Here is a 23,135-nt window from a genome sequence, read left to right as displayed (position 1 = left end):
CCAGCCCCTGCTGTCACCCTCCCGTAAGAGCCGAGCTGCAGCGTCACCACTGGAGCCGCTGGAAATGCCCCCATCACGGGGGGCAGGTGCTGGTGTTGTCCCACAAGCGGGGCCCGGTACCCGGTGTGCGACACGCCGACACACCCGCAGAGTGGAGGAGTTTTATTTCCCTGATGCGCATCGATGGGGGGGTCTGTCCCGAGGCAGCACGCCCGGCCTCGGAGTCTCCCCCAATTATACACTTTACTACATATTCATCGTTATTGCCTTCGATGATTGGCTCTTCTTCCTCGCTTCTGGTGCAAACCGGTGCACAGCCTCTGTCTTCTTCTTCCATCATCCTTTTCCAGTAGGTGGTACCAGTAGGGTGGGGTGGTCGATGAGCCGCGATCTCCCCTTGCCAGAATTACCTTTTCCCTCCTTCTTCTCCAGTCTTGGCAGTCCCAAGCAGTTCCTCGTGGTTCGCTGGCCACACCACAACCCCTTCTGGCAGAGCCACATTGTCCAACAGTTCTTAAGTCGTGTCCAGTCTCGCCGAAACTGCATCAGGACCGTGCAAAGGACCCTCAGCAGCTTCCCGGTTGCTTCAACCCACGTTTTTCATCTTTTTTTAGTACCAATGGCACCACCAGAGACCCCGTCACTGCCCCACGCGGGGGGGGGGGGCGGCAGCCCTCTCCAAACCAGCGAGCGCCCCCGCAGCCACCCCGCCGGGCGAGCCCGCACGCTGCGTAGTTCAGTGGTCAGCGATCAGCCGCTTCCCCCCGCCGGCAGGTTGAGGGACCCCAAGAGGTTTAACAGGAGTCACCCCTCCCAGAGGGGCGGGCTCAGCACGGCTCTGAAGACGGACCCTCGGGGGGGTTTTCCTTCGTGTTTTGATCTCTCGGCCTTTGCTTCTCCCACCCGCAGGGACGCTTCCCCCGCCGCGAGGGGGGTACAAGCCTCTCCCTCAAGAACCCTCGAGCTCCCAGCGGGTTCTCCCCCGGGAGCTGACACAGCAGCCAGGGCAGGAGCTTGCAGCTGCACGGAGGAAGGTTTATTTTTAGCGCTTTGCTGGATCAGTTGAAGGGCCCCGTACGAGGCGCCTCCTGCCTATGACTGAGCGGAGAAGGAGGGAAACGGCAGCGCCCGTGGAGGGCTCCGTGGCAAAGGCACTGCCCAGATACCGGCTGGGGACCCCGGGGCAGGCGGCTTCCAGTCGCTCCCTGAAGGTTTACCGGCACAAGCTGGAGGTTTGCGCCGATGTTTGCAAAAACCTTGTGTCCTCGGGAGTTGGTTAAGGGACTGCAGAGGAGCTTGTCTTTCAGGGTCCTAGAGAAGAAGCCAAACCGAGTCTCGCCTATCCCACTGCAAACAAGATGGAGTGTTTTCTGTCTGATGTCTAAGACTGGCCCTGGTGTGAAGCGTTACCCCCTGACGAGAGCGATCCCGCAGGAGCCACCCCGCCAAGGACAAGGACACCCTTGCTCTTGGCTGCTCAGGGAGTCCCGGTCAGGAGACCATTGCTGCAGGGCTGGTGTCCAGTGAGAGGTGGAGCAGTTCTCATGGCTCTTTCCACCACATCCTCCTGAGGATCCTCTGCCCTGATCTCAAGAGGGCACTGGTTTGATGCCACAAGGAGTAATTACCGAATTAGGAGGAAGGGGGTGGACGGGGAGAGCCAGCAGGGCCCGGCGGCCTCTTCCCGGCTGTCAGAGCCCGCTTGCCAGGAACAGCCGAGCAGCGGGGGTTGCGACACGGCGCCGCGGGTGGCGTGCCTGCCGGATCTCGCCGCGGGGAGGGGACAAAGTGAATCACGAGCCAGTTGTGCAACAGTGTTTGAGTTTGGGGAGGTTGCCTGGAGGAGAGCGGCGACAGGCTGGGCTTGCTGGTCGCTCAGACCCTCTCACAACGCAGGGCCCAGCCCTCGGCGTGCGCAGGGATGGGAGAGGTTACTGTCATCCAGGAGGCGCCAGCAGCCCGACCGCCACAGGCGACCGGCAGCTTGGTTCTCTCCAAGTCCTCCTCCAGCCAAGGCGGGGACAGGGGCTCCGCTGCTCGGCCACGGGCACGGGTCAGGCCGTCTGAGGAGGTTCTGGTCCCACCATTTCTGGTTCCTCACCTTGAGGGATGAGCTCCCACAGGGCCCTCGGTCACCTCCAGCTCCCACCACTTCAGGAGCGGCTGGAACCCAAAACTTGTGTGAGGATAAAAGCCGCAACGAGGCTGGCGGCAGCAGCCCCGGGGGCTCAGGGCATTGTCTGAGGAGGAGCAGAAAAGGGATGAAGCTGCTCCACCTGCTGCCATACAGCCCCGGTCCTGTTCGCAGCGGAGGCCACGGCGTGGTCCGTGCTGCGGGTGCCCTGGGCACCAGCCCAGGAGCTCTGAACTCCAGCCCCGCCTCGGGCTGTGGGTCTGTCCAGCGCCCAGCTGCCTTTTTGATCTCGCTGCCCTTGTCATTGTGGCAGGGGAGCTCAAAACAAATAAATCCCCAACTGTACCCAGGAGCCGGGGGAATTTTCTCAGGCGCCCTGGGAGAACCCAACGTGAGAAATAAGCTTCGTCAGAAGGGTGAATTCCTGAGGAGGGGAAGTAAAAGCGATGCAAGACGGGTGCCCCTGCACTGCAGTGGTGATGGGTCTCACCAGGGCTTCCCAGCCACCCTCCTGCCTCCAGCCAGACCGAGCAGCTTCTGAAAAGGCCCCGGGCTGGTGTTTTGGAGCGGCTCCTACCACTGCTGCCAGCGCGATCGGGCTTTTCCTCCCTTGGATCGCACATCCCCGCATCGGTCTCCCCGTCAGGGCTGCAGTGGACAGCCAGAGGATAAGAGGAACAAGAAAGGCAGCGCCACGTCCCTGAAACGGGGACCCTCTCCCCCATTTTCTGCCCCAGCTGACACCGCCCCGTCGAGAGCAGGACTCGGGCAGCGCTTCCAGGCAGCGGGGAGGATGCAAAGGTCGCGCCGAGCCCGGCGCTCCTTTGGCAGAGGGCTCGGCGTGCCGGGCACGGCTCTGGTTTCTGCACAGTCACCTCGGCTCAGCTTCGGGCCAGACAGTGCCGGCGCGGGCGGCCCAGCGGGGCTCGGAGGCGCCCGAGGAGCTTTCTGCCCTCGCCGCTGCCCAGCCCGGCTCTGCGCAATGCGGGGCCGGCCTCGCAGGGGCTCCTTCCCCGCATTTAATGCTTGAGGAGACCGGCCTTCCCGCGCCTCTGCCCCCCCCAGGCCAGGCCAGCCGCCCCCCGCCGAGGGGTTCAGCCCCTCTGCCTCCTGCCAGAACTTTCCGCCCGCCGGTCGTGGCGCCCCTCGCTCGTGCCGGGCGGTGGCGGGGGAAGAAGCTCCGCATTGTCGTCGTCGTCGGTGCTCTGCAGAGCCGGCCGCCGCCGCGTTCCCCGGGGATGTTCACCAGGGAGCGGAGCAGCCGGTAGAACAAGGGGCTGCGGGGCTGAAGGACGGCGCTTGGACCTCGGGGGAGCCGCAGCACCGCTTCGCCCCGGCGCCCGGGGGGCTCGCCACGTGCCTGGCGCAGAGGCAGCGCCGCCGCCGGGTCCCGGTCCTTTGGGGAGCGGCTGGAGGTCGCTGAACCCAGGGCTCCGTGGGAGCACGTTAACGGAGGCTAAGTGGTTCCCGGCAAAGGCAGGTGGAGCGTTAGTCCCCGGGCCCGCGTAGAAAAGGGCCCACCCTGAACAGGAGGGTTTGGAGGGATCTCGGGGGGAGCGTGGGAACACCCCAGCGCGTTTGCTGCGCGCTGTGCAAACACAGCTCTGCCTCTTCCAACGGCATCTTGCCAGCAGATTTTTCAGTCCTTTAATCTCTGAGCAATGATGCCGATCCAGTTGCCTTACGGACATTGCTCACACCACATCTGTGGAAAACCCGGACCCACGGTAAAAGCCTGCAGCCTCCCGCGTGGACGCCGGCCGTCCCTTTTCCCACCCCCTCTCAGCTCCCGTGGGACGACGGCAGAGACGGGAAGAGCACAGCCCGGGGCTGTGGGACCTCGGCAAGTGGCCCCGGAGTTTCCCTGGATGACGCAGGAACCGGGGCAGAGCTGGGACGCAGCTTGGGGGCCACAGACGAGGGGCATCGGGCACGGGAAGGTCGCCAGCCCGCAGCCCCCGAAGCCGGGCAGGGCTGCAGCTCCTTCCAGCCCCCCGGCTGGCGTGGCAGGCAGTCGGCGAAGCAGCACGAGATACCGCTGAGCCACCCAGCCCCATGTCCCAACGGGATTCACCCTCTGGGGGCCGCGTCGGAGGGTCTTGTCCCCGAGGGCCTGCAGGAGAGGCAGCGCTTTGCAGGAGCGTTCCTCGTCTCCCACCCTTCGCCAGGGGATGCAGCTCGTCACCCCGCCGGCTGTTTTAAGCGTCCGGGGGTCATTTGGAGAATGGGGGGTTTGCTTTAACAGCCCGTGGAGGGGAAGATGTCAGAGCTCTGTGCCCCAGTGGGCTCCTGCCGTCTGGTTATCGAGGAGGCAGCTGCCGGCAGACGGATCCAGCCTCAACCCAGGCTCAGCGTGAGCTGCGCTCGCCCCTCCGGCTCCCGCCCCTTTCCCTGCGGGGTGAATCCTGCACCGGAGCAGTTCCCTGGCTGCCTGCCCGCGTGGGTGGCTGTGGGAGCTGCCCTTCCCCTGCCCCCCTGTGCCGTGCCTGGGCAGCCCCTGCTGCTCTACCAACGCTCAGGACGCTGTGTAAAGAAGCCAGAAAACCTCTGGTTGCAGCCCAGGGGGTGGCCGGAGCCCGAGGCTGCGCTGCCTCTTTCCGTGGCCGGGAGGGGAGGCAGCCTGGTCCGCAAGGGACGACCAGGAGCCCTTTGTGCCTCCGTAAGGGAGCGTGGCTCGCTGGGCATGGGGTGTCCGGGCAGGGAAGGAGGCGTTCGCAGCGTGGGTAAGGGTTTAGCAGAAGCTGGAGGCTCCTTCCCAGAGATCCTTCGCAGAAGCAAAAGGGTTTGCTGACGAGGAGCACCGCGAGCAGGCGGGGAGATGGCCGGACCGAACCGCGAAACTGCTGTGGAGGAGGGAAATGGGGAAATAAATCCGGTGGATCTCTGGGAATGCTGGTGAGCTGGTTTGGGGGGAAAGCAGCCATATGCCTGCCGGACCCCCAGGGCCCCTTTCCCCCTGTAGGAACCAAGAGAAGCAAGCCGAGATCGAGAAGGGCGACCGGTGGGGGGCAAGCGAGAGGATCCAGTCCCTCAGCTGCTGCCGGAGCTGGGGACAGCATCACGCCGGGACATACCCTTTCCCCACCAGGGAGGACGGGCTTTTCTCCAGGGCTGGTCCATCCAACACCAACACCAGTTAGTCAGACCTCAAGAGAAAGCCTAAGGAATGCCAACCCAGCGCTGCCAGCACCTTGAAGACATTGTCCCTGCTCCCAGCCCGTGTGCCTGTTCCCAATCCGTGCCCCGCAGCGGCACCTGCAGGGGGCTGAGGGCCCCCCCGGGACCGGTGGTGCCTCCTGGCTGCGTCAGGACTCTGCCCAGAGGGTGCTCCTTGAGCCCCAGCACCATTTTTTCTGGCAGCACCCGGGGTGGGAAGGTTTTGGCAGCCTGGGAGCGCTCCCGCTGCCACCTTGGTTTGAGCAAAGCGCCGGCACGGCAGGGCAGGGGCAGCCAGCTGCGCCGAATGGCACCGGGACCCGGGAAGGGGGGACCTGGGGATGACGAGGAGCCGAGATGGAGGAGGGGGAGGCCAAGTGCCATCAGCCCCGTCCTGCTTTCCAGCGCCGAGGCCGCAACCGGAGCAGCTCGGAGACGACCCCGCTGAAGGGTTCGGTGAGGAGGGAGCCGGCGGCACCGGCCAGCCCCGTGCCGGGGGCTGAGCACTGTCTGCCCGTGGGGAGACGGGGCTGTGGGTGGCTCGGGGGAGCTGCTGCGCTGGGCAAGGGGGGCAGGTCCCGGCGTGTCCCTGGCACCCTTGTGCCCAGCTCCGGCGGAGAGCCCGGGGTGGCCCGACGACCCCGGGGACTGCGATGCTGAAGGAGACGGGACGGGGACCGCAGGGCCCGGTGGGTGGCAGAGCATCACCGGCGCTGCCGGCACCGGGCGTCCCTTCCCTCCCCACGTCTGCCGGGCTCTGGCTGCCGCTGCCGCCCAGCCAGGGCAGCCCGAGGGGCCGGGGCAGCCCTCGGGAAGGGCAGCGCAGGGTCTCCTGCCGCCCCGCTGCCAGCACCCGGCGCGGGCAGGGCCCCGCCGCCCGTCTGGCCCCGCTGGCACCGTGCCGTGGGTGCCGAGCTGGAGGGCTCTCCGTCCCGGCCGCCCGCATCGGCGCAGCCTCCGGCCTCGCTGCGGGTGACGCTGGCACCGTCCGGCCGGAGCCGCTGCCAAAGCCTGCCCGGCCTGGCAAGGCTCCCCTCCCGCTCCCCGGTCATGTCTTAGCGGTGCCAACCCGGGGCTTGGCCACCCCCTGGCCCCAGGGGACTCCTCACGCCGGGGGAGGGTCTGCCCCAGGACGAGGGTGCTGGGTGTCCCAGGGGCTGGGGGGGGACACGGGGCCACTGCCCCTCCGGCTCCCCCCGGCCACCCGTGAGCACTGGGAATCGGCTCGTTTGGCGTTTTCCAACATTTTTCCCAGTGCAGAGCGTCTCCCGGGAGCAGAGCTTGGCTGTGTTTCCACGGGAGCGTGGGGGGGGGCTCGGGCGGCTGTAGCCCCTTCCCACCCCATCTTAAGAGGACGGCCAGCACGGCCCCCCCCCTGGCATGGCCAGGGCGAGGGAACAGCAGCCCATGCCAGGGTCCTTGTCACCATGGGAAGCCCCCTGCCCCACCCCACGGTGACACTGGGGACCAGGCAGGCCCTGGGGAGCAGCAGGGTGGGAAGAAACCCGAGGGGAAACTGTCCCCAGCGCCCCTCTACTCAGCACCCTGGGGCCAGGGACCACCGGTGGCCAGGCCAGGGCAGGGCAAGGGATGGCTATGGTCAGCCACGGTGTCCCAGGGGTAGCCACGGTGTCCCAGGGGTAGCCACGATGTCCCAGGGGTAGCCACGGTGTCCCAGAGGTGACTGTGCTGTCCCATGGACCACTTTGATGGCCCAGGAGTGACCGTGGTGCTGGCAGTGGTGTCTCAGGGGTGGCCACAGTGTCCCAGGGATGGCTGTGATGTCCCAGGGATGGCTGCAGTGTCCTGGGGGTGGCCATGGTGTCCCAGGGGTAGCTGTGGCACCCAAAGCCAGCCAGATTTCCAAGGGATGGATACAGCCTCTAGGGGGTGTCTGCGTTGTCCCAACAGCAGCCAAGTTTCCCCGGGGATGGCTGCAATGTCCCACGGCGGCTGTGGGACATGGGGACATGGGACACGGAGGAACGGGAAAGCTGAGGCTGTGGGAACCGCCCCCCCTGACCCTGCTGCAGCAGCAGCAGCATTTTGGGGCTGGCCCAGGCCCACGGTCAGGCCTTGCATGGCGTCCCAACCCCCGAGGCACCCGGACCACGTCCCCTGTCCTGCGGGGCCAGCCTGGTGTCACCCCGGGATGCTCGGCCCCACCCGGGCCATGGCACTGACACCGGTGTGGCACCCGCAGCGGGTGACGGGGAAGGCAGCATCCCCAGGGGGACACGGAGACCCTCGAACGCTGGGGTCTGGGTGGGAGCGGGGCAGTGCCCCCCTCACCCCACACGGGTGCTCGGCCGCCCACGCACCCTGTCCCACGCCACCAGCTGTGCCACTGGGGACACCCCCCCCCCCCAGGCAGGGCTGCCCTGGGGTCCCCCAGCCTGCACCCCCTCCTCGCACATGGACGGGATAAAGGCGGTGATGGGGGTCCCCTGGGGTGCTGTGTCCCCCCATGGAGCCAAGGGCGGGGGGCAGGGGGCAGCGTGGGGCTCAGGGCTCTGCCCTGGCTGCTTTGGGGGCTCCTGTGGGGTCAGTGGCCCCATGGCCCGTAGTGGCCCTGCCTACACACCCCGGAGGTGGCCCAGGAGAGGCACTAGGAGGGTTCGTTGTCCCCCCAGCCTCACCCCCCCTGGGGACAGCCCTCGGTTGCCCTAAAGGTCAGCCCAGAGGCCACCGGCCACCAGCAGCACACTGGGGCCGGTGCTGACACCTGCGGGCGAGGGACCGTGCCTACATGTCACCCTGCCCTGCATGTCACCCTGCCCTACATGTCACCCTGCCCTGCATGGCGCTGTGTCCCCCCATGTCACCCTGCCCCTATGTGTCACCACCCCCCTAGGTCACCTTGTCTCTACAGGTCACCTCGTCACGACATGTCACGCTGTCCCTACCCTTCACCCCCTCCCTGCGTGTCACCCCTCCCAACATGTCACCCTGTCCCTCTGTCCCTTTGCCCTTATCTCATGCCCTGCCTAAATATCCCCCCCTTCCTCCGTGTCGCCCCGGCCCTTTGCCACAGCCGGGTCCTGCGGGGGGTTTGGGGCAGGGGCACTGCGGCCGGGGGCTGCCGGGGGACCAGGAGGGCTGCAGCGCCCTCGAACTCACCCACCTTGGGGACACCGGGCTGGTGCCACAGGCAGAGCCCGGCAGCACCGGGATCCCTGCCCCGTGGCGCCGGGGTTTGGGGGGCGGCCGGGAGGTGGGGGCTGCAGCAGCGACAGGGTGATGAGGCCTGTGCCAGCCCCGCGGCGGGGTTCTGACCCCCCCCCCCGATGGCCGTGCTCGCGGCGTGGGGCGTCCACAGGGCCCCATGGATGGACCCTTCCCCCCGGCAGGGCAGGAGAGGGGAGGTGGCCCCGCTGCAGACCCCTGTGCTGCCCCTCATGTCCCCAGTGCCGTGGGGCAGTGGACAGACGCCGAGGCGAGGGCGAGCGTGGGGACAGGGGCACGGCTGCCCCGAGGGCCCGTGGGGAGAAGTGGCATCACAGCCTGGTGGGGACCCCCCCGGACCCCCCCGGGGGGGACGGTGCTGCCCGGCCCCGCTCTGCAGCCTGGCATGGGATGAACCCCGGTGCTGCGGCGCCCGGTCCTCCTCCTCCAGCACGGGGACGGGGGCAGCCCAGGCCCCAGCAGTCACCCCCTCCACAGCCCCCACCAGTCCCCCATCGGCCCCTCCTTCCATCCTCTCCCCCCTCCATCTCCCGATCCCTTCTCCATCTCCTCCCCATAGTCCCCCCCACCCCCTCCATTGCCCCTCCACCCCTCCTCCCTCCACCCCCCCATGCCGCCCGCCACCCCTCCTCCATCCCCCCATTGCCCTCTCCATCCCCCGCTAATGCCCCCTCCATTCCCCTCCACCCTCCCCATCACCTCCGTCCCCTCCTGCGTCGTCCCTCCCATCCCCCTCCGTCTCTGCTGCATCCTCCCTTCCACCCCCCTCCACCGTGACCTCCGCTGAAGCTCCCAGCCCCCTCCAGCCCTCCTCCACCCCCCTACCCTCTCCATCCTCTTCTCCACCCTCCCCTGCATCCCCCCTCCATTGCCCCCCCACCATCCCACTTCCATCTCCCCTCCATCCCTGCCGCATCCCCCTCCTACCCTCCACCGTGCCCTCCTTTCTCCTTTGTCACCTCCGTCCCCCTCCATCGCCAGGGCTGTGCCTCCGGGGGGGGGGGCGGGGGGGCACACCCCCCCTCCCCCCCCCCCCCTCCCCCCCCCCCCGTAAAGCTCCTCCTGGAGACAGAGGACTTGGATTGCACCAGGCAGCCCTGCTACGGCAGCAAACACCCTAATTAATTAATTATGGGATAATCTCTGGTTCCGGGGAACGGGCGGCTGCTGAGACTCGATTAACCACAAGGATGTTTAAGCTCCCACCGAAGCCCTGGACTGCCTCTCCCGTAAGGCGCCGGGGATTATCCCCAGTGGGCCGCAAGCGAGCCCATACTGGGACATGCCAGCTGCACTGGGGCTGGCAGAGGGACAGGGCTGGGGACCGGGAGGCCGGGGTTTGCCGTGGTGGGGGCACGCACGGCCCGGGGCATCCGAGTGACCCCAAGATGCTGCAGGGACCTCTGGGCGAGGGTGACGCTGCCCTGGCCCCGCAGGAGAGGGGTTGGGGGGTGGATATCCCTGTGCTGGCTGCCAGCCCCAGGAAAGGGCTTTGTCCCTGCTGGGGTGGGACCTGCCCTGGCCCCCTCCTGCCCCTGCTGTCCTCCAGCCTGCGCCCCATGTCCCTTGTCCAACACCAGTGCCCTGCGCCCCGCATCCGCATCCCCGTCCCAGACCACAGCCCACGTCCTGCACCCGCCGTGGCACATCCCCGTCCTGCCTCCTGCATCCCATAAAATTACGCTGCATGCCGTGTACAAATCCTGCTGCCCACAGCCCGCATCCCACTTCCCAGCCCTGAACACCTATCACACATCCTGCACCCTCCGTTAAGCATCCCAGTCCCGCATCCTGCATCCCCCCTCCCAGCCCTGCATTCTGCGCTCTTTATCCCATAGCCTGCGTCCCGCAGCCCAGCCCTGCATCCCACATTCCAGCCCTGCATCCCAATTCTGCCTTCTGAATCCTGCAGCCCAGCCCCACATCCTTCATCCCCCATCCCAGCCCTGTATCCTGCATGCCAGCCCTGCATCCCATATCCCAGTCCCACATCCCAATCCTGCCCTCTGCATCCCTCATCCCAGCCCTGCATCCTGCATCCCAGTCTTGCATCCTTTAACTCACATCCTGAATCCTGTACCCCAGTCTCACATCCCAATCCTGCCCTCTGCATCCCCCATCCCAGCCCTGCATCCTGCATCCCAATCTTGCATCCTTCATTCCACATCCCGCATCCCAGCCCTGCATCTTGCATCCTTTATCCCACATCCTGCACCCCGCATCTCAGCCCTGCATTCTACATCTCGCATCCAAATCCCAGCCCTGCATCCCACATCCCGCACCCCACATCCCAGCCCTGCATCCTGCATCCCGATCTTGCATCCTTCATCCCGCATCCCACATCCCGGCCCCACACCCGGGTCCTGCCCTCTACATCCCGCATCCGGGGCCCACACCTTGCATCCTTCATCCCCCATCCCAGCCCTGCACCCCGCATCCCAACCTCACACCCTTTATCCCGCACTCCGCCCCCCATCCCCGCACCCCGCTCCCGCCCTCTGCATCCCGCCCCCCGCCCCCCAGCCCCGCACCCGCCCCCCCCCCCCGCCCTCCGCCGCCGCACAAAGGCCGGACTACAGCTCCCGGCGTGCCGCCGCCGCCGGCCCGGCCCCGCTCCGCTCGCCCCCCCCCCCGCGCGTGGGTGCGGGGCCGCAGCGAATCAGCCGCCGCCGCCCGCCCCCGCCGGCGCCGCCCCGCCCGGCCCCGCACACGGGCTGCCATGAGCGAGCGCCCGGCGGGGCCGCCCCGCCGCGCCCCCCGCGCCCCCCGCACCGCGCGCTCCCGCCCGGCCCCGGCCCCGGCCCCGGCCCCGGCCCCGGGGATGCTGCGGGGGCGGCGCGGCTGAGCCCCCCCCCCCCCCCCGCCCCGCGCGCCGCCGCCGCCGCCGCCGCCGCCGCCGCCGCCGCGCCCGGCCCCGCCCGCCGCCGCCGCCGCCATGGCCGGTAAGTCCCGCAGCGGCTGCGAGGCGCTGCGGGTGGTGGCCCGGTGCCGGCCCATGAGCCGGAGAGAGGAGGCGGCGGGTTACGAGCGCGTCCTGGAGCTGGACGTGAAGCTGGGGCAGGTGAGCATCCGGAACCCCCGCGCCGCCCCCGGGGAGCTGCCCAAGACCTTCACCTTCGACGCCGTCTACGACGCCAGCTCCAAGCAGGCCGACCTCTACGACGAGACGGTGCGGCCGCTGATCGACTCGGTGCTGCAGGGCTTCAACGGCACCATCTTCGCCTACGGTCAGACGGGGACCGGCAAGACCTACACCATGCAGGGGGCCTGGGCGGAGCCGGAGAAGCGGGGCATCATCCCCAACTCCTTCGAGCACATCTTCACCCACATCTCCCGCTCGCAGAACCAGCAGTACCTGGTGAGGGCCTCGTACCTGGAGATCTACCAGGAGGAGATCAGGGACCTGCTCGCCAAGGACCAGAGCAAGAAGCTGGAGCTGAAGGAGAACCCCGAGACGGGGGTCTACATCAAGGACCTCTCCTCCTTCGTGACCAAGAACGTCAAGGAGATCGAGCACGTGATGAACCTGGGGAGCCAGACGCGGTCCGTGGGCAGCACCAACATGAACGAGCACAGCTCCCGCTCCCACGCCATCTTCCTCATCACCATCGAGTGCAGCGAGACGGGGCCGGACGGCGAGGAGCACATCCGCGTGGGCAAGCTCAACCTGGTGGACCTGGCCGGCAGCGAGCGCCAGAGCAAAATGGGGGCCCACGGGGAGCGCCCCAAGGAAGCGTCCAAGATCAACCTCTCCCTCTCTGCCCTGGGCAACGTCATCTCCGCTCTCGTGGACGGCAAGAGCACGCACATCCCCTACCGGGACTCCAAGCTGACCCGCCTGCTGCAGGACTCCCTCGGGGGCAACGCCAAGACAATCATGGTGGCCACCTTGGGCCCGGCCTCTCACAGCTACGACGAGAGCCTCTCCACCCTCAGGTTCGCCAACAGGGCCAAGAACATCAAGAACAAGCCCCGGGTGAACGAGGACCCCAAGGACACCTTGCTGCGGGAGTTTCAGGAGGAGATTGTCCGGCTGAAAGCCCAGCTGGAGAAACGTGGCATGCTGGGGAAGAAGAGGAGAAGGAGCAGCCGGAGGAAGAAAGCGGTGGATGGAGAAAGCGCCACGGAGAACGAAGGGGAGGACGACAACGAGGATGGCCTGGAGAAGAACATGGAGAATTACTTGAAGGAGCAGAAGGAGAGGCTGGAAGAGGAGAAAGCCGCTATCCAGGATGACCACAGCCTGGTGAGCGAGGAGAAGCAGAAGCTGCTGCAGGAGAAGGAGAAGATGATAGAGGATCTGCGGAAGGAGCAGGAGGCCACGGAGCTGCTGGCCACCAAGTACAAGGTACGTGTCGCCACGCGCCGTTGCGAGCAATGCTGGGGGAAGACCTGCTTTGCCTCCAGCCCCTCGTGGGGTTCTTCAACAAGGTCCAAGCGTGGTGGGCTTCCAAGCAAGGTGTCCAGGCAAGGTGGGATCCCAAGCAATGTGTACAGGCAGGGTGTCCAGGCAAGGTGGGCTCCCAAGCAAGGTGTCCAAGCAGGATGTCCTAGGGCAGCCCCACGTTCCTGTGTAGTGCTGGGCTGGGGTTGCCCTCAGACATGGACCTGCGTGAGGACCTTGTATGGGAGCTCCTGGGGGCGTGGGGTGGGAAGAGCCATGGGGATCACTGGTGGCACGAGTTTGCTGTCCTCAGCCCTTGTCCCCCTCAGCACAACAAAGCAGCTTGTGGCGGGGTGGGGGAGTGATGCTGCAGATTTGTCCCTGGTGGCCCCGGGAACACGCCCAGGGCTGGGGCTGGGGACGTGGCACTGCCTGCCCCCCGCCTGCCCCCCACCTGCCCCCCGGTCCTGTCCGGCCCCACGGCTCCTGCCCTGCCCGCAGGGCTCTGCCGGGGGGACGGGCAGGGCTGTGAGCGCGCAGGCAGGGCCTGGCAGCTCTGCAGGGACCCCCGTCCCCCCCTCCCCACCCTGAATCCTTCCGGGCACCCCGCAGCCGGGGCAGGGTGGGTGGGGTGTGTTACCGGCACCCCCCGAGCCACCGGCTCAGGGATGCTCAGGGGCGTGGGGCTGAGCACGAGAGGGGCCGTGGCAGCCCCAGCCCAGCCCTGGGTGGCCGTGCCGGGGGTCCGGGGCTGCACCACTGCCCGCACCCCAGCCCTGCTCCCGGCCCCAGTGAGGCTGGGGGGGTCCTGACCCCCTCCCGCCTGCCCAGGGCTGCTGCGGGGCCGGCGTGAGGTGACGGTGGTGAAGAAGGAGCCCCGGCACCCTGACCCGCTGCGTCAGGCTCCGGCACAGCCCCTCCGCCACCGCGGTGGCCCGGATGCGGTGGCCGGGCTGGAGAGACCTCGCACGGAGCCCTCCAGGCGGGGACATGCCCGGGGTGTCGCTCCCTGCCTGGGATTTGGGGGGCTGAGCAGGGGGGTTGCTCTCGAACCCTCCTCCAGGGCCAGAGCCGGGTTTGTGGCAGCCACGGGGACGCGTGGCCGTGCCCAGGGACGCGTGATGATGCTCAGGGACGCGTGGCCATGCCCGGATGCCTGCACGGAGACCCGCGGGCTCACGCTGGGACAATGCTGCCGGGGCAGGGATCCTGGTGGGGACACCGGTCGCCATCTGGCATGACTGGTGTCCCATGAGGGGTGTCCTGGCGGAGCAGGACGCTCGGTGCAGAGGTGGGCTCCCCACAGCCCGTCGCCCCCCACTGCCACCGCCGCGGTGGAGGGCAGGTTGTCGCTGGCAGCCGTCCCGTGCGGTCTCCCGGTCCGGCACGGCGCAGCGGGACTGGCTCGGGGCCACGGCATGTCCTGTAACTGCTGAGTAACGAGGCAGGGCTGGAGGCGGGATGACACCGCATCCCCTTCGGTGGCCTTCGGAGCCACTGCCCGCACCGAGACCCTCTGGGCGTGGGGGTACGGTACAGTCACACCAGTGAGGTGTCACCCGGGGGGGGGCAAAAATCCCCCCCTGTGCCAGTGACGGAGGGGCAGAGCCTGCTGCGATGCTCACCCCCCTGGGCGCTGCCTGAGGGGACACTGGGGGGGACACTGGGGGGCTGCCTGGTGCCCGTGGGCAGCTCTGCCACGCAGCAGGGCCAGGCGAGGAGGCACCAGCGTGGAAAGAGCCCCGTGCCCCGCTCACGCGTTTCACAGCTCCATAGCGGCCATGGCAAAGGCGGCCGTGGTTACTGGGGGGACACGGGGCGCCCCACACACGCGCCGGCGACACGCCGGGCCCCGTCTTGCCGTCGCACTCGTGGACGTGGGCTCGGCCTCTGCCGTCGGGCCCCAGCCCCGCCGTCCGGTGGGGACGGGTGGGCAGCACCGAGCTCGGAGCAGGGGGCAGCCCGGCCCGGCAATGTGCACCGTGGCGCCCAGGCGGCTGCGGGGGAGCCTCTGGCCAGGGCGCGGGGTGCGGCTGCTGCGGGCCCATCGCCCGATGGCTCTGCCGGGTGCTGAAGCCGGGGCCAGCGGGCGGGAAAGTGCCAGGGAAGTTATTCGGGTGCTGGGAATGCGTTCCCGCGAGAGGCTCCACGCTCGGGCTGTCCCACGTGCTGGAGACTATCGGAGTCGTCTTCGTTCGAGGGAATGATCGCGTCGGCAGGGAGGGCACGGCAGCGCTGAGAAACCCCTTGATCCCGCGGCGAAGGCGGTCGACGGCGGTCGACCCCGCCGGGAGCTGCGGCAGCACCGTGCCCTTGGCCAAGCATCGTCCCAGCACCCGCCTGGTCCCCTTCTGGTCCCCTCCCTGCACCCCAGCAAGGGACACTCGCCATCACAGGGCGCGATTGGGACCAAGAACCAAGGTTTGGAGGAGGAGGTGTGAAGGTTCCATAGCACCCCAGTGCCCCCAGCCCAGCTGCTCTGGGGAGCCCTAGCGGGGGACGGCCCAGGGCTGGGTGCAGGAGCTGCCCTCAGGGGTCTCAGCCCCCCACCACGGCAACCTGGTGGCTTCCTGGCAAAATGACCGGCCAGCGGCGCCCAACTGAAGCCGTCGGGGCTGGGGGAAAGGAGGAATCCCTGGTGTCGGGCCCGGGGGGCTGGATGGAGCACCCATGGGGGGATGTGCCCCACTGAACGCTGCGAGGGTCTCGCGGGGGCAGGGGGAGGTGGGAGCTGCTGGTACGGACACGGGGGTTGTCCCGTGGGTGCTGAGAGCGCCGCTTGCCTCGGCTGTGGCAGCGGGGGGTCCCGGGGGTCTGGGCGTGGCGAGGAGCAGGAGGGGGAGGGAGCTTCGCATCCGCAGCCCTTGGTCTGGGGGGCGCAGGGGGACCCCGAGGGCACGCACCGGTGGGCGAGGGCAGCCGCGTGCCGGCGCGGTGGCGCTGACCGGCTGGTGGGGACACCCCGGGGACGGCGGGCGGCGGTGCTGCCACTGGCGCCGTGTCTGGGAGATTAATTTTTAAAGGCATGTGTGGCAGCGTGGGGACGTCTGGACCCGTCCCTGCTCACAGCCCTGAGCTGCAGCCCTGGGGGGCATGGAGGGGTCCCCTCCTCCTCCTCCTCCTCCTCCTCCTCCTCCTCCTCCTCCTCCTCCTCCTCCTCCTCCTCCTCCTCCTCCTCCTCCTGCCCTGCTGGCGCCGGCCACGCTGTCCCGCTGCCACCCTGACACGGTGACATGGCTACGGGCACGCACACGCCCTGCGCATGGGCGCACACGCCTCCTGCACGGGTGTGCACACGCACGGTGCACGCTGTGCTCGCCTCCTGCACGGGTGTGCATGGACACCTGGCGCTCGTACGCACACCCCTGCACGCGTGTGCACATGTATTCACTGTGCACACCTGGCACGTCGCGTGCACACCCCTGTGCCTGTGCACACGCATCCTGCACACGCGTGTGTGGATGCACACGCTGTGTGTGTGTGGATGCACATGCTGCCTGTCAGCGCACGCCTGTCGCACACACGTGTGCTCGCGCAGGAGGGCTCCCGGCCCCGTGGCTTCCAGCCAGGGAAGGCTGAGCTGAGAGTGTGCACTGGGGTACGTGTGTGCACACGTGTGTGTGTGTGTGTGTGTGTGCATGGGCATGCAGGGGGGGGTGTGCATGAGTGTACTAACGTGTGCATGCGCGGGGGGCTGTACGTTAGCGTGCTCGTGCGCAGGGTGAGGGAGGGTGTGCATGAGTGTGAGCACAGACGTCTGCGTGTTGTAGCTGTGTGCACGCCCACGTGTGTGTGCGAGTGCGTGTTTGCGTGCGCGGGGCGCGACTGCGCCCAGGCCCGGGGGGAGCTGGGGTGGGCTGGGCTGGGGTGGGCATGCGCCATCCCACAGCCCGGCTGAGCCGAGGGAGCTGCTGCCGGGGGTCCCTGCAGCCCCTCCTCCCCCTGGCAGGTCCCGAGGGGCTCGGGGCAGAGCACCCCTGTCCAGCTCACCATGGCCTGGCACGGCTTGGCACAGCTCGGCACGGCTTGGCACAGCTCGGCACGGCTTGGCACAGCCCAGCCAGGGCCGGGTCCCTGCTGCCGGCAGCTGCTGCACATCCGCAGCGTCCTGCGGCCTCGCAGCTGTGCGGAAGGAAGCGGGACCCGAGACAGCCCGGGCTCGGCGCCAGCAGCCCCACGCCACGTCCCCACGGAGGGGACACATCGCCCTCACCCCCCGCTCCAGCCCCCGCCGCTGTGCCCGGCGGTGCCGAACCGACCCCAAGCTCGTCTGTGTCCCCGTGCAGCCCCCTCCCCGTCAGCTGGGGACCCGCACTGAGAGCTCCCACCTCCCCAAAAGCAGGGCTGGGGACAGGGCACCCAGGACAGGGACCAGGGACGGGGGTGACCGCCCAGCGAGGATGGTCTGGGGCAATCCCCGGGGTGGGCGAGCCGTGCTCTGACCTCCCACCCCGCTCTGTGCCCCCCAGGCGATGGAGAGCAAGCTGCTCATCGGCGGCAGGACTATCGTGGACCACACCAACGAGCAGCAGAAGATGCTGGAGCTGAAGCGGCAGGAGATAGCCGAGCAGGTAACGGCACGGGGGCCTCACCCTGCCTAGGCGGGTGATAGGGGGGTCCCGGTTCCCCCTTCCGGCTCTGAGCGTTCCCCCCTGCACCGCAGAAACGCCGGGAGCGGGAGATGCAGCAGGAGATGTTGCTGCGGGACGAGGAGACCATGGAGCTGCGGGAGACGTACACCTCCCTGCAGCAGGAGGTGGAGATCAAAACCAAGAAGCTGAAGAAGGTGAGAGCGCGGCAGGCGGGGACGACCGCCCATCCCTCCTGCTGCCGGAGCCCTGGGGCTCGCCGCAGCCCCCCGAGCCGTGGGGCTGAGGGGCTGCTCCTCTCCCCCAGCTGTACGCCAAGCTGCAGGCCGTGAAGGCCGAGATCCAGGACCAGCACGACGAGTACATCCGCGTGCGCCAGGACCTGGAGGAGGCGCAGAACGAGCAGACGCGCGAGCTGAAGCTCAAGTAGGTGGTCGTGCGTCCCCCGAGCGGGGTGTGCAGGGCAGAGCTGGGGTGCTCAGGGCAGAGCTGGGGTGCTCAGAGCAGAGCTGGGGTGCTCAGGGCAGAGCTGGGGTGTGCAGAGCAGAGCTGGGGTACTCAGAGCAGAGCTGGGGTGCTCAGGGCAGAGCTGGGGTGTGCAGGGCAGCATTGGGTGGTCAGGGCAGAGCTGGGGTGCTCAGAGCAGAGCTGGGGTGCTCAGAGCAGAGCTGGGTGCTCAGAGCAGAGCTGGGGTGCTGAGGGCAGAGCTGGGGTGCTCAGAGCAGAGCTGGGGTGCTGAGGGCAGAGCTGGGGTGTGCAGAGCAGAGCTGGGGTGTGCAGGGCAGAGCTCGGGTGTGTAGGACAGAGCTGGGGTGCTCAGGGCAGAGCTGGGGGGTGCAGAGCAGAGCTGGGGTGCTCAGGGCAGAGCTGGGGTGTGCAGGGCAGAGTTGGGGTGCTGAGGGCAGAGCTGGGGTGCTCAGGGCAGAGCTGGGGTGCACAGCTGGAGGGAGCGATACGCCTGCTGATAGGGACAACTGAGCGCTTCCTACCCCGTCACGGTGGCAGAAGGTGTCAAACGTATTTCAACCTGTTGAGCTGGGTGAGTTGCACGCGAGAGTGTTAAAAAGTTGCTGAGAAAGGTGAAAAACCAGAAAATACACGAGCAGAAGCGGCAGCACGGCACAGCGTGGGCTGTGGCCGGGTTACGGGTGTGGTGGGGGTCACTGGAGGTGACCGTTCCCAAGGGCACCTGGAGACCTGCTCCGGCCCCGGCACGGTCCTCAGAGGGAGAGCAGCTTCGGGGGGACCCGGGGTGAGCCCCAGCCCCGCGGGAGCTGCCGGCACGACGGTGGGCAGTGCTTTCCCTCCGGAAACCTCCCAGCAGGAGATGCAGCCTCTGGTCCACCATCTTTAGTGGGTTTGTTTTCACTTCAAGCAATATTTCCTTCACTATCCTTAAAAATTCCCACCCAGACATGTGTATATATATATATATTTTAGCATTTTCAAGGTAAAATATTTATACTTTTACCAGAAACCAAATTTTATCTCAAGTTTTGCTACCTTTCCTTTCAAACACGATTCAGACTTTTGAAAACGCGTCAGCGCAATGGAGCGACTCATCGACTCGAAACAATCTTCTGTGGCTGCTCAATTTGCCCCCAAAAACATGGGAGAAAACAAACAAAAAAAGCTTCCCTTTGGGGTCCCTTTTGCGTCATTGAGCTTTCCTGGTGGGGCAGCTGGGGCAGGTCCGAGAGGAGAGGGGGTTGCTGCCCGGAGGGAGGCCTGCAGAGCTGCCCGAGCGTCTTGGCTCCTCTCTGATGACCGTCTCCCTCTGCCCTCCCTCTCCTCGCCTCTCTGTCGGCTGGATCTGTTGCTTCAACCTCTCCATTTCCATTGTGTTTCCATCTTCTGGATGTTTTCCCATTTCCCTATGTCTCCCTCTCTTCCTGACATCCCTTTCCTCTCCCTTTCCCTGTCCCTTGTCACGTTAACTCCTTCCTCTCCTGCTCCTTCCCACCCCCTTGCTCCTGCTCCGTCTCTCTTGGCCGGTCACTCGCTCAGGTACTTGATCATCGAGAACTTCATCCCACCAGAAGAGAAGAACAAGATCATGAACCGCCTGTACTTCGACGGTGAGGAGGACCAGTGGAAGTTCCAGCCGCTGGTGCCCACCGGAGGGTACGTCCCCGGCCCCGACCCACGCTCTGCCCCAGCGCTGCCTCTGCCTGCAGGGCAGGGGTGTCCCCGGGGCTGGGGGGGACAGCAGGGACCCAGGGGTGCTTGCAGGTGGAAATCCTCTCCAAGCCAAGCCCCACCACAAAGGGCCACCCTTCACTCCCTGTAGGCGAGCTCTGTCCGTTGCTGTTTGGATGTGGCTTTAGGAGGTTTTCGTGCTCTCCATGTTCCTCTCAATTTAATTTTTAGAAACAGCAACCAAATGAAGAAGCGGCCCACCTCTGCGGTGGGGTACAAGAGACCCATCAGCCAATATGCCCGCGTGGCCATGGCCATGGGGTCTCATCCTCGGTACCGGGTGAGTGACAGGGCACTGGTGTGTGCCGAGGGGACGAGAAGTCATGGGATAGATCGGATGGGTGGGTGGGTGGTTGGATGGGTGGACAGATGGGTGGGTGGTTGGATCGGTGGTTCGATGGTTGGATGAGTGGTTGAACGGGTGGATGGGTGGTTGGATGGATGGATGAATGATTGGATGGGTGGGCAGATGGGTGGGTGGTTGGATGGATGGATGGGTGGATGGGTGGATGGGTGGTTGGGTGGGTGGTTGGATGGGTGGATGGATGGGTGGATGGATGGGTGGGTGGATGGATGGATGGGTGGGTGGATGGATGGGTGGATGGATGGGTGGGTGGATGGATGGATGGGTGGATGGATGGATGGATGAACAGTGGGAGAGAAGGCAGAGTGAGCAAGCCCATGACAGTTTGGGGTACATCTGTTCAAGCTCCCAGCCTTATCCTCCCCCTTGGCAGGGTCGGTGGTCGTGCTCGCGGCCGGTCCTTGAGCTGCCGGCTCGCTGGCTCGGGCAGCTCCTGCTGTTCGAAGGGCTGGGGCCGTTCAGCCCTGCCTGCTGGGCTCGGCCCCAGGGAAGACCAGCAGAGCCTGCGCAGCCGTGAGCCCGCGCCCCGGCTTGGAGCTTGCCCTGTGGCTGCGGCAGCCAGAGGAGGGTCCGGCTCCCCGGCGCGCGGGTCAGCCTCTCTCGGCAGCGTGGACTTGCCGGAGCTGGTGCCGTGCTTTGCCACGTGGTGACCCCTCACATTGGTTTTCCCTTTGCCCGGTCCTGCTGCAGGCTGAGAACATCATGTTCTTGGAGCTGGACCTCTCCCCTCCGGCCATCTTCGAGTTCGAGCGGAGCAGGGACCCCGCAGAGCAGGACCCCCGGGCTCTCCACCTGGAGAGGCTGATGCACCTGGACAGCCTCCTGGAGCGGCCAGCGGCCTCCCGGGTGAGGAAGTCCCGCTCCTGGTGAGTGCTGGCGGGTGTGGGGGGACGTGGGGGCTGCGGCGCGGCCGGGGTGGTCCGTGCGGGGCAGCGTCGGGGCTTGGGGCAGGTGGAGGTGTCACAGCGGAGGTGCAAGCCCCCTGTTCCTTTTGGGGTTGAGACTGGCCCTGAGTTGTTGGGGTGTGATCAGCTTTTAAAAGATGACTGACATTGCCTTGGTAGCGGTCGTTGGATGCGTGTTCAGAACAGGGTGATGATGTTGTGTGTCGTCATACACGTCTCAGCACGGGAAAGACATGGACCTCATCAGTGGGGATAAATACGTGACGGGCGAGGGTCAGGAGGGTGGAGCCGGGCTCTTCTCGGTGACGGCCAGTGACAGGACAAGGGGCAACGGGTGCAAGCTGGAGCACAGGAGGTTCCACATGAACATGAGGAAAAACTCTTTCCCTGTGAGGGTGGCAGAGCCCTGGCACAGGCTGCCCAGGGAGGTGGTGGGGTCTCCTTCTCTGGAGACATCCAAACCCCACCTGGACGCGTTCCTGGGTGACCTGCTCCGGGTGGTCCTGCTCTGGCAGGGGGTTGGACTGGATGATCTCCAGAGGTGCCTTCCCACCCCTCACTCTGGGATTCTGTGATTCTGTGATTCTGTTGGAGAGGGTCCAGAGGAGGCCACAAAAGTGATCAGGGGCGACCTTCTAGCGGCCTCGCAGTACTTAAAGGGGGCTTAGAAGAGAGACGGGGGCAGACTTTTTAGCAGGGGCTGCTGCGATAGGACAAAGGGTGATGGTTTTAAACTACAAGAAGGGACGTTCAGACTAGGTATCAGGAAGAAATTGTTTATGCTGAGGGTGCTGAGGCACTGGCACAGGCTGCCCAGAGAGGTGGTTGATGCCCCATCCCTGGGAACACCCCAGGTCAGGTGGGACGGGGCTCTGAGCACCCTGGTCCAGCTAAAGAGGTCCCTGCTCCCTGCAGGGGGTTGGACTAGGTGGCCTGTGAAGGTCCCCTCCAGCCCAAACAGCCCTGTGATTTTAGGCCATACATCTGTCCCAGGGGTAGGACACACACAGGGTGTCGTCCTGCCCAACGCTGGGTGGCCTTTGGTGCTGCCTGCGCAGCAGGGGAGGAGGGCTGGATTTCGGGGAACGCGGGAGGCAGGGGAAGGGGAAGGAGAAGGAAACCAGGTTTTCTCTGTCCGTCTCCCCACCCAGGTGCCAGATGCCGCGGTCACTGCCATCCTCAACCACGCATGTCTCCCTCACCTCCAGCTCCCCGCGCGCCGCCACAACGCCAGCTCAGGAGTGACGTCCTGGACCCCCTCGTCCCCCGCGCCGCCTCGCAGCGAGGACTGTGCCCCGCCGAGGGAGGGGCCCCGGCCGGCAGCATCTCCACCGGTCCCAGTTCGTCTTTGTCTTCAGCTACTTTGTGTGCGCGTGTGTTTGTGTGAGACGCTCAAGAACAGCCCCCGGGGCGAGGGGAGCTGCCCTCTCCTTCCTTCTGCCCCACACAACACCCCCCCCCCCACCCCCCCCGATCTGGATCTGTCACTTTATTTATTTAACGTATTTATTTATGGAGTGGTTGATGCGCAGAGTCAGGAGGCGCGCTCGGACTGGAGGACATCCAAAGGTGGCAGCGGGCACCACGCCGACCGCTCTTCGGGTACCCTCAGCTCCCAGCCCTCGCCACGCCGCTGCCGCAGCCCCCCGCGCGGGGCAGGGGCAGGGGGACACCGCCGGGGTGGGCACCGCCGGCGTACCGCTCACCATCATGCTTCGCAGAGCAGGCGGGAGAGGGCACGTGTCCCTCTCCGGTGGCTTTGGCAGAAGGTGAGGCAGCCCTGGACGCTGGTGCTGCATTTGCTTTGCTGGATCCCAGGGAATTTGGCGGTTTCTACAAAGATTTGGAGACTTTGGGGTGGCAGCACCTTGCGCTGGGCTTGTCAGAAGCCCAGAGGGACTCTGCAGGCTGCATCACCGCGGGTGGCAGCGATGACATCTCATTGACTTCTGGGCATGGCTGTCACTCCAGGAATGCCAGCTCCATCCACAGCGAGGGCTTGCAGGGTAACCAAACGAAGCCAGTCCCGGTGGTGCCGGGACTTTGTTCGCCTGTGCCACGCTCTGGAGAAGGCTGGCCCTGTGCCGCTCAGCTGCCTGACACCCAGCTTGCTCCCGTCCCTGACTAAGTGGGTGTTTGACTCCTTACAGCAAGCACAGGAGATGGAAATCTCCATCCCCTTCCACCCACCCCTCCCCAAAGACAGACGTAGTCCCGG

At 66.6% G+C, this 23,135-nt stretch overlaps 1 protein-coding gene across 1 annotated transcript; it reads left to right on the top strand.

Moving 5' to 3' along the window:
* Positions 1–11,411: 11,411 nt before the first annotated feature.
* On the top strand, positions 11,412–22,162 carry KIF3C (kinesin family member 3C). Its single transcript, XM_086461754.1, has 8 exons — positions 11,412–12,824; positions 17,330–17,431; positions 17,524–17,646; positions 17,757–17,875; positions 19,457–19,573; positions 19,820–19,928; positions 20,703–20,878; positions 22,069–22,162. Exons 1-8 carry the CDS (start codon positions 11,412–11,414, stop codon positions 22,160–22,162), a joined length of 2,253 nt encoding a protein of 750 aa, XP_086317880.1.
* Positions 22,163–23,135: the final 973 nt, after the last annotated feature.

The sequence above is a fragment of the Leptosomus discolor genome, chromosome 2 (genome assembly GCF_034619465.1).
Source record: "Leptosomus discolor isolate bLepDis1 chromosome 2, bLepDis1.hap2, whole genome shotgun sequence".
Classification (NCBI taxonomy): domain Eukaryota; kingdom Metazoa; phylum Chordata; class Aves; order Leptosomiformes; family Leptosomidae; genus Leptosomus; species Leptosomus discolor.
This window is presented reverse-complemented; position numbering and strand designations above follow the sequence as displayed.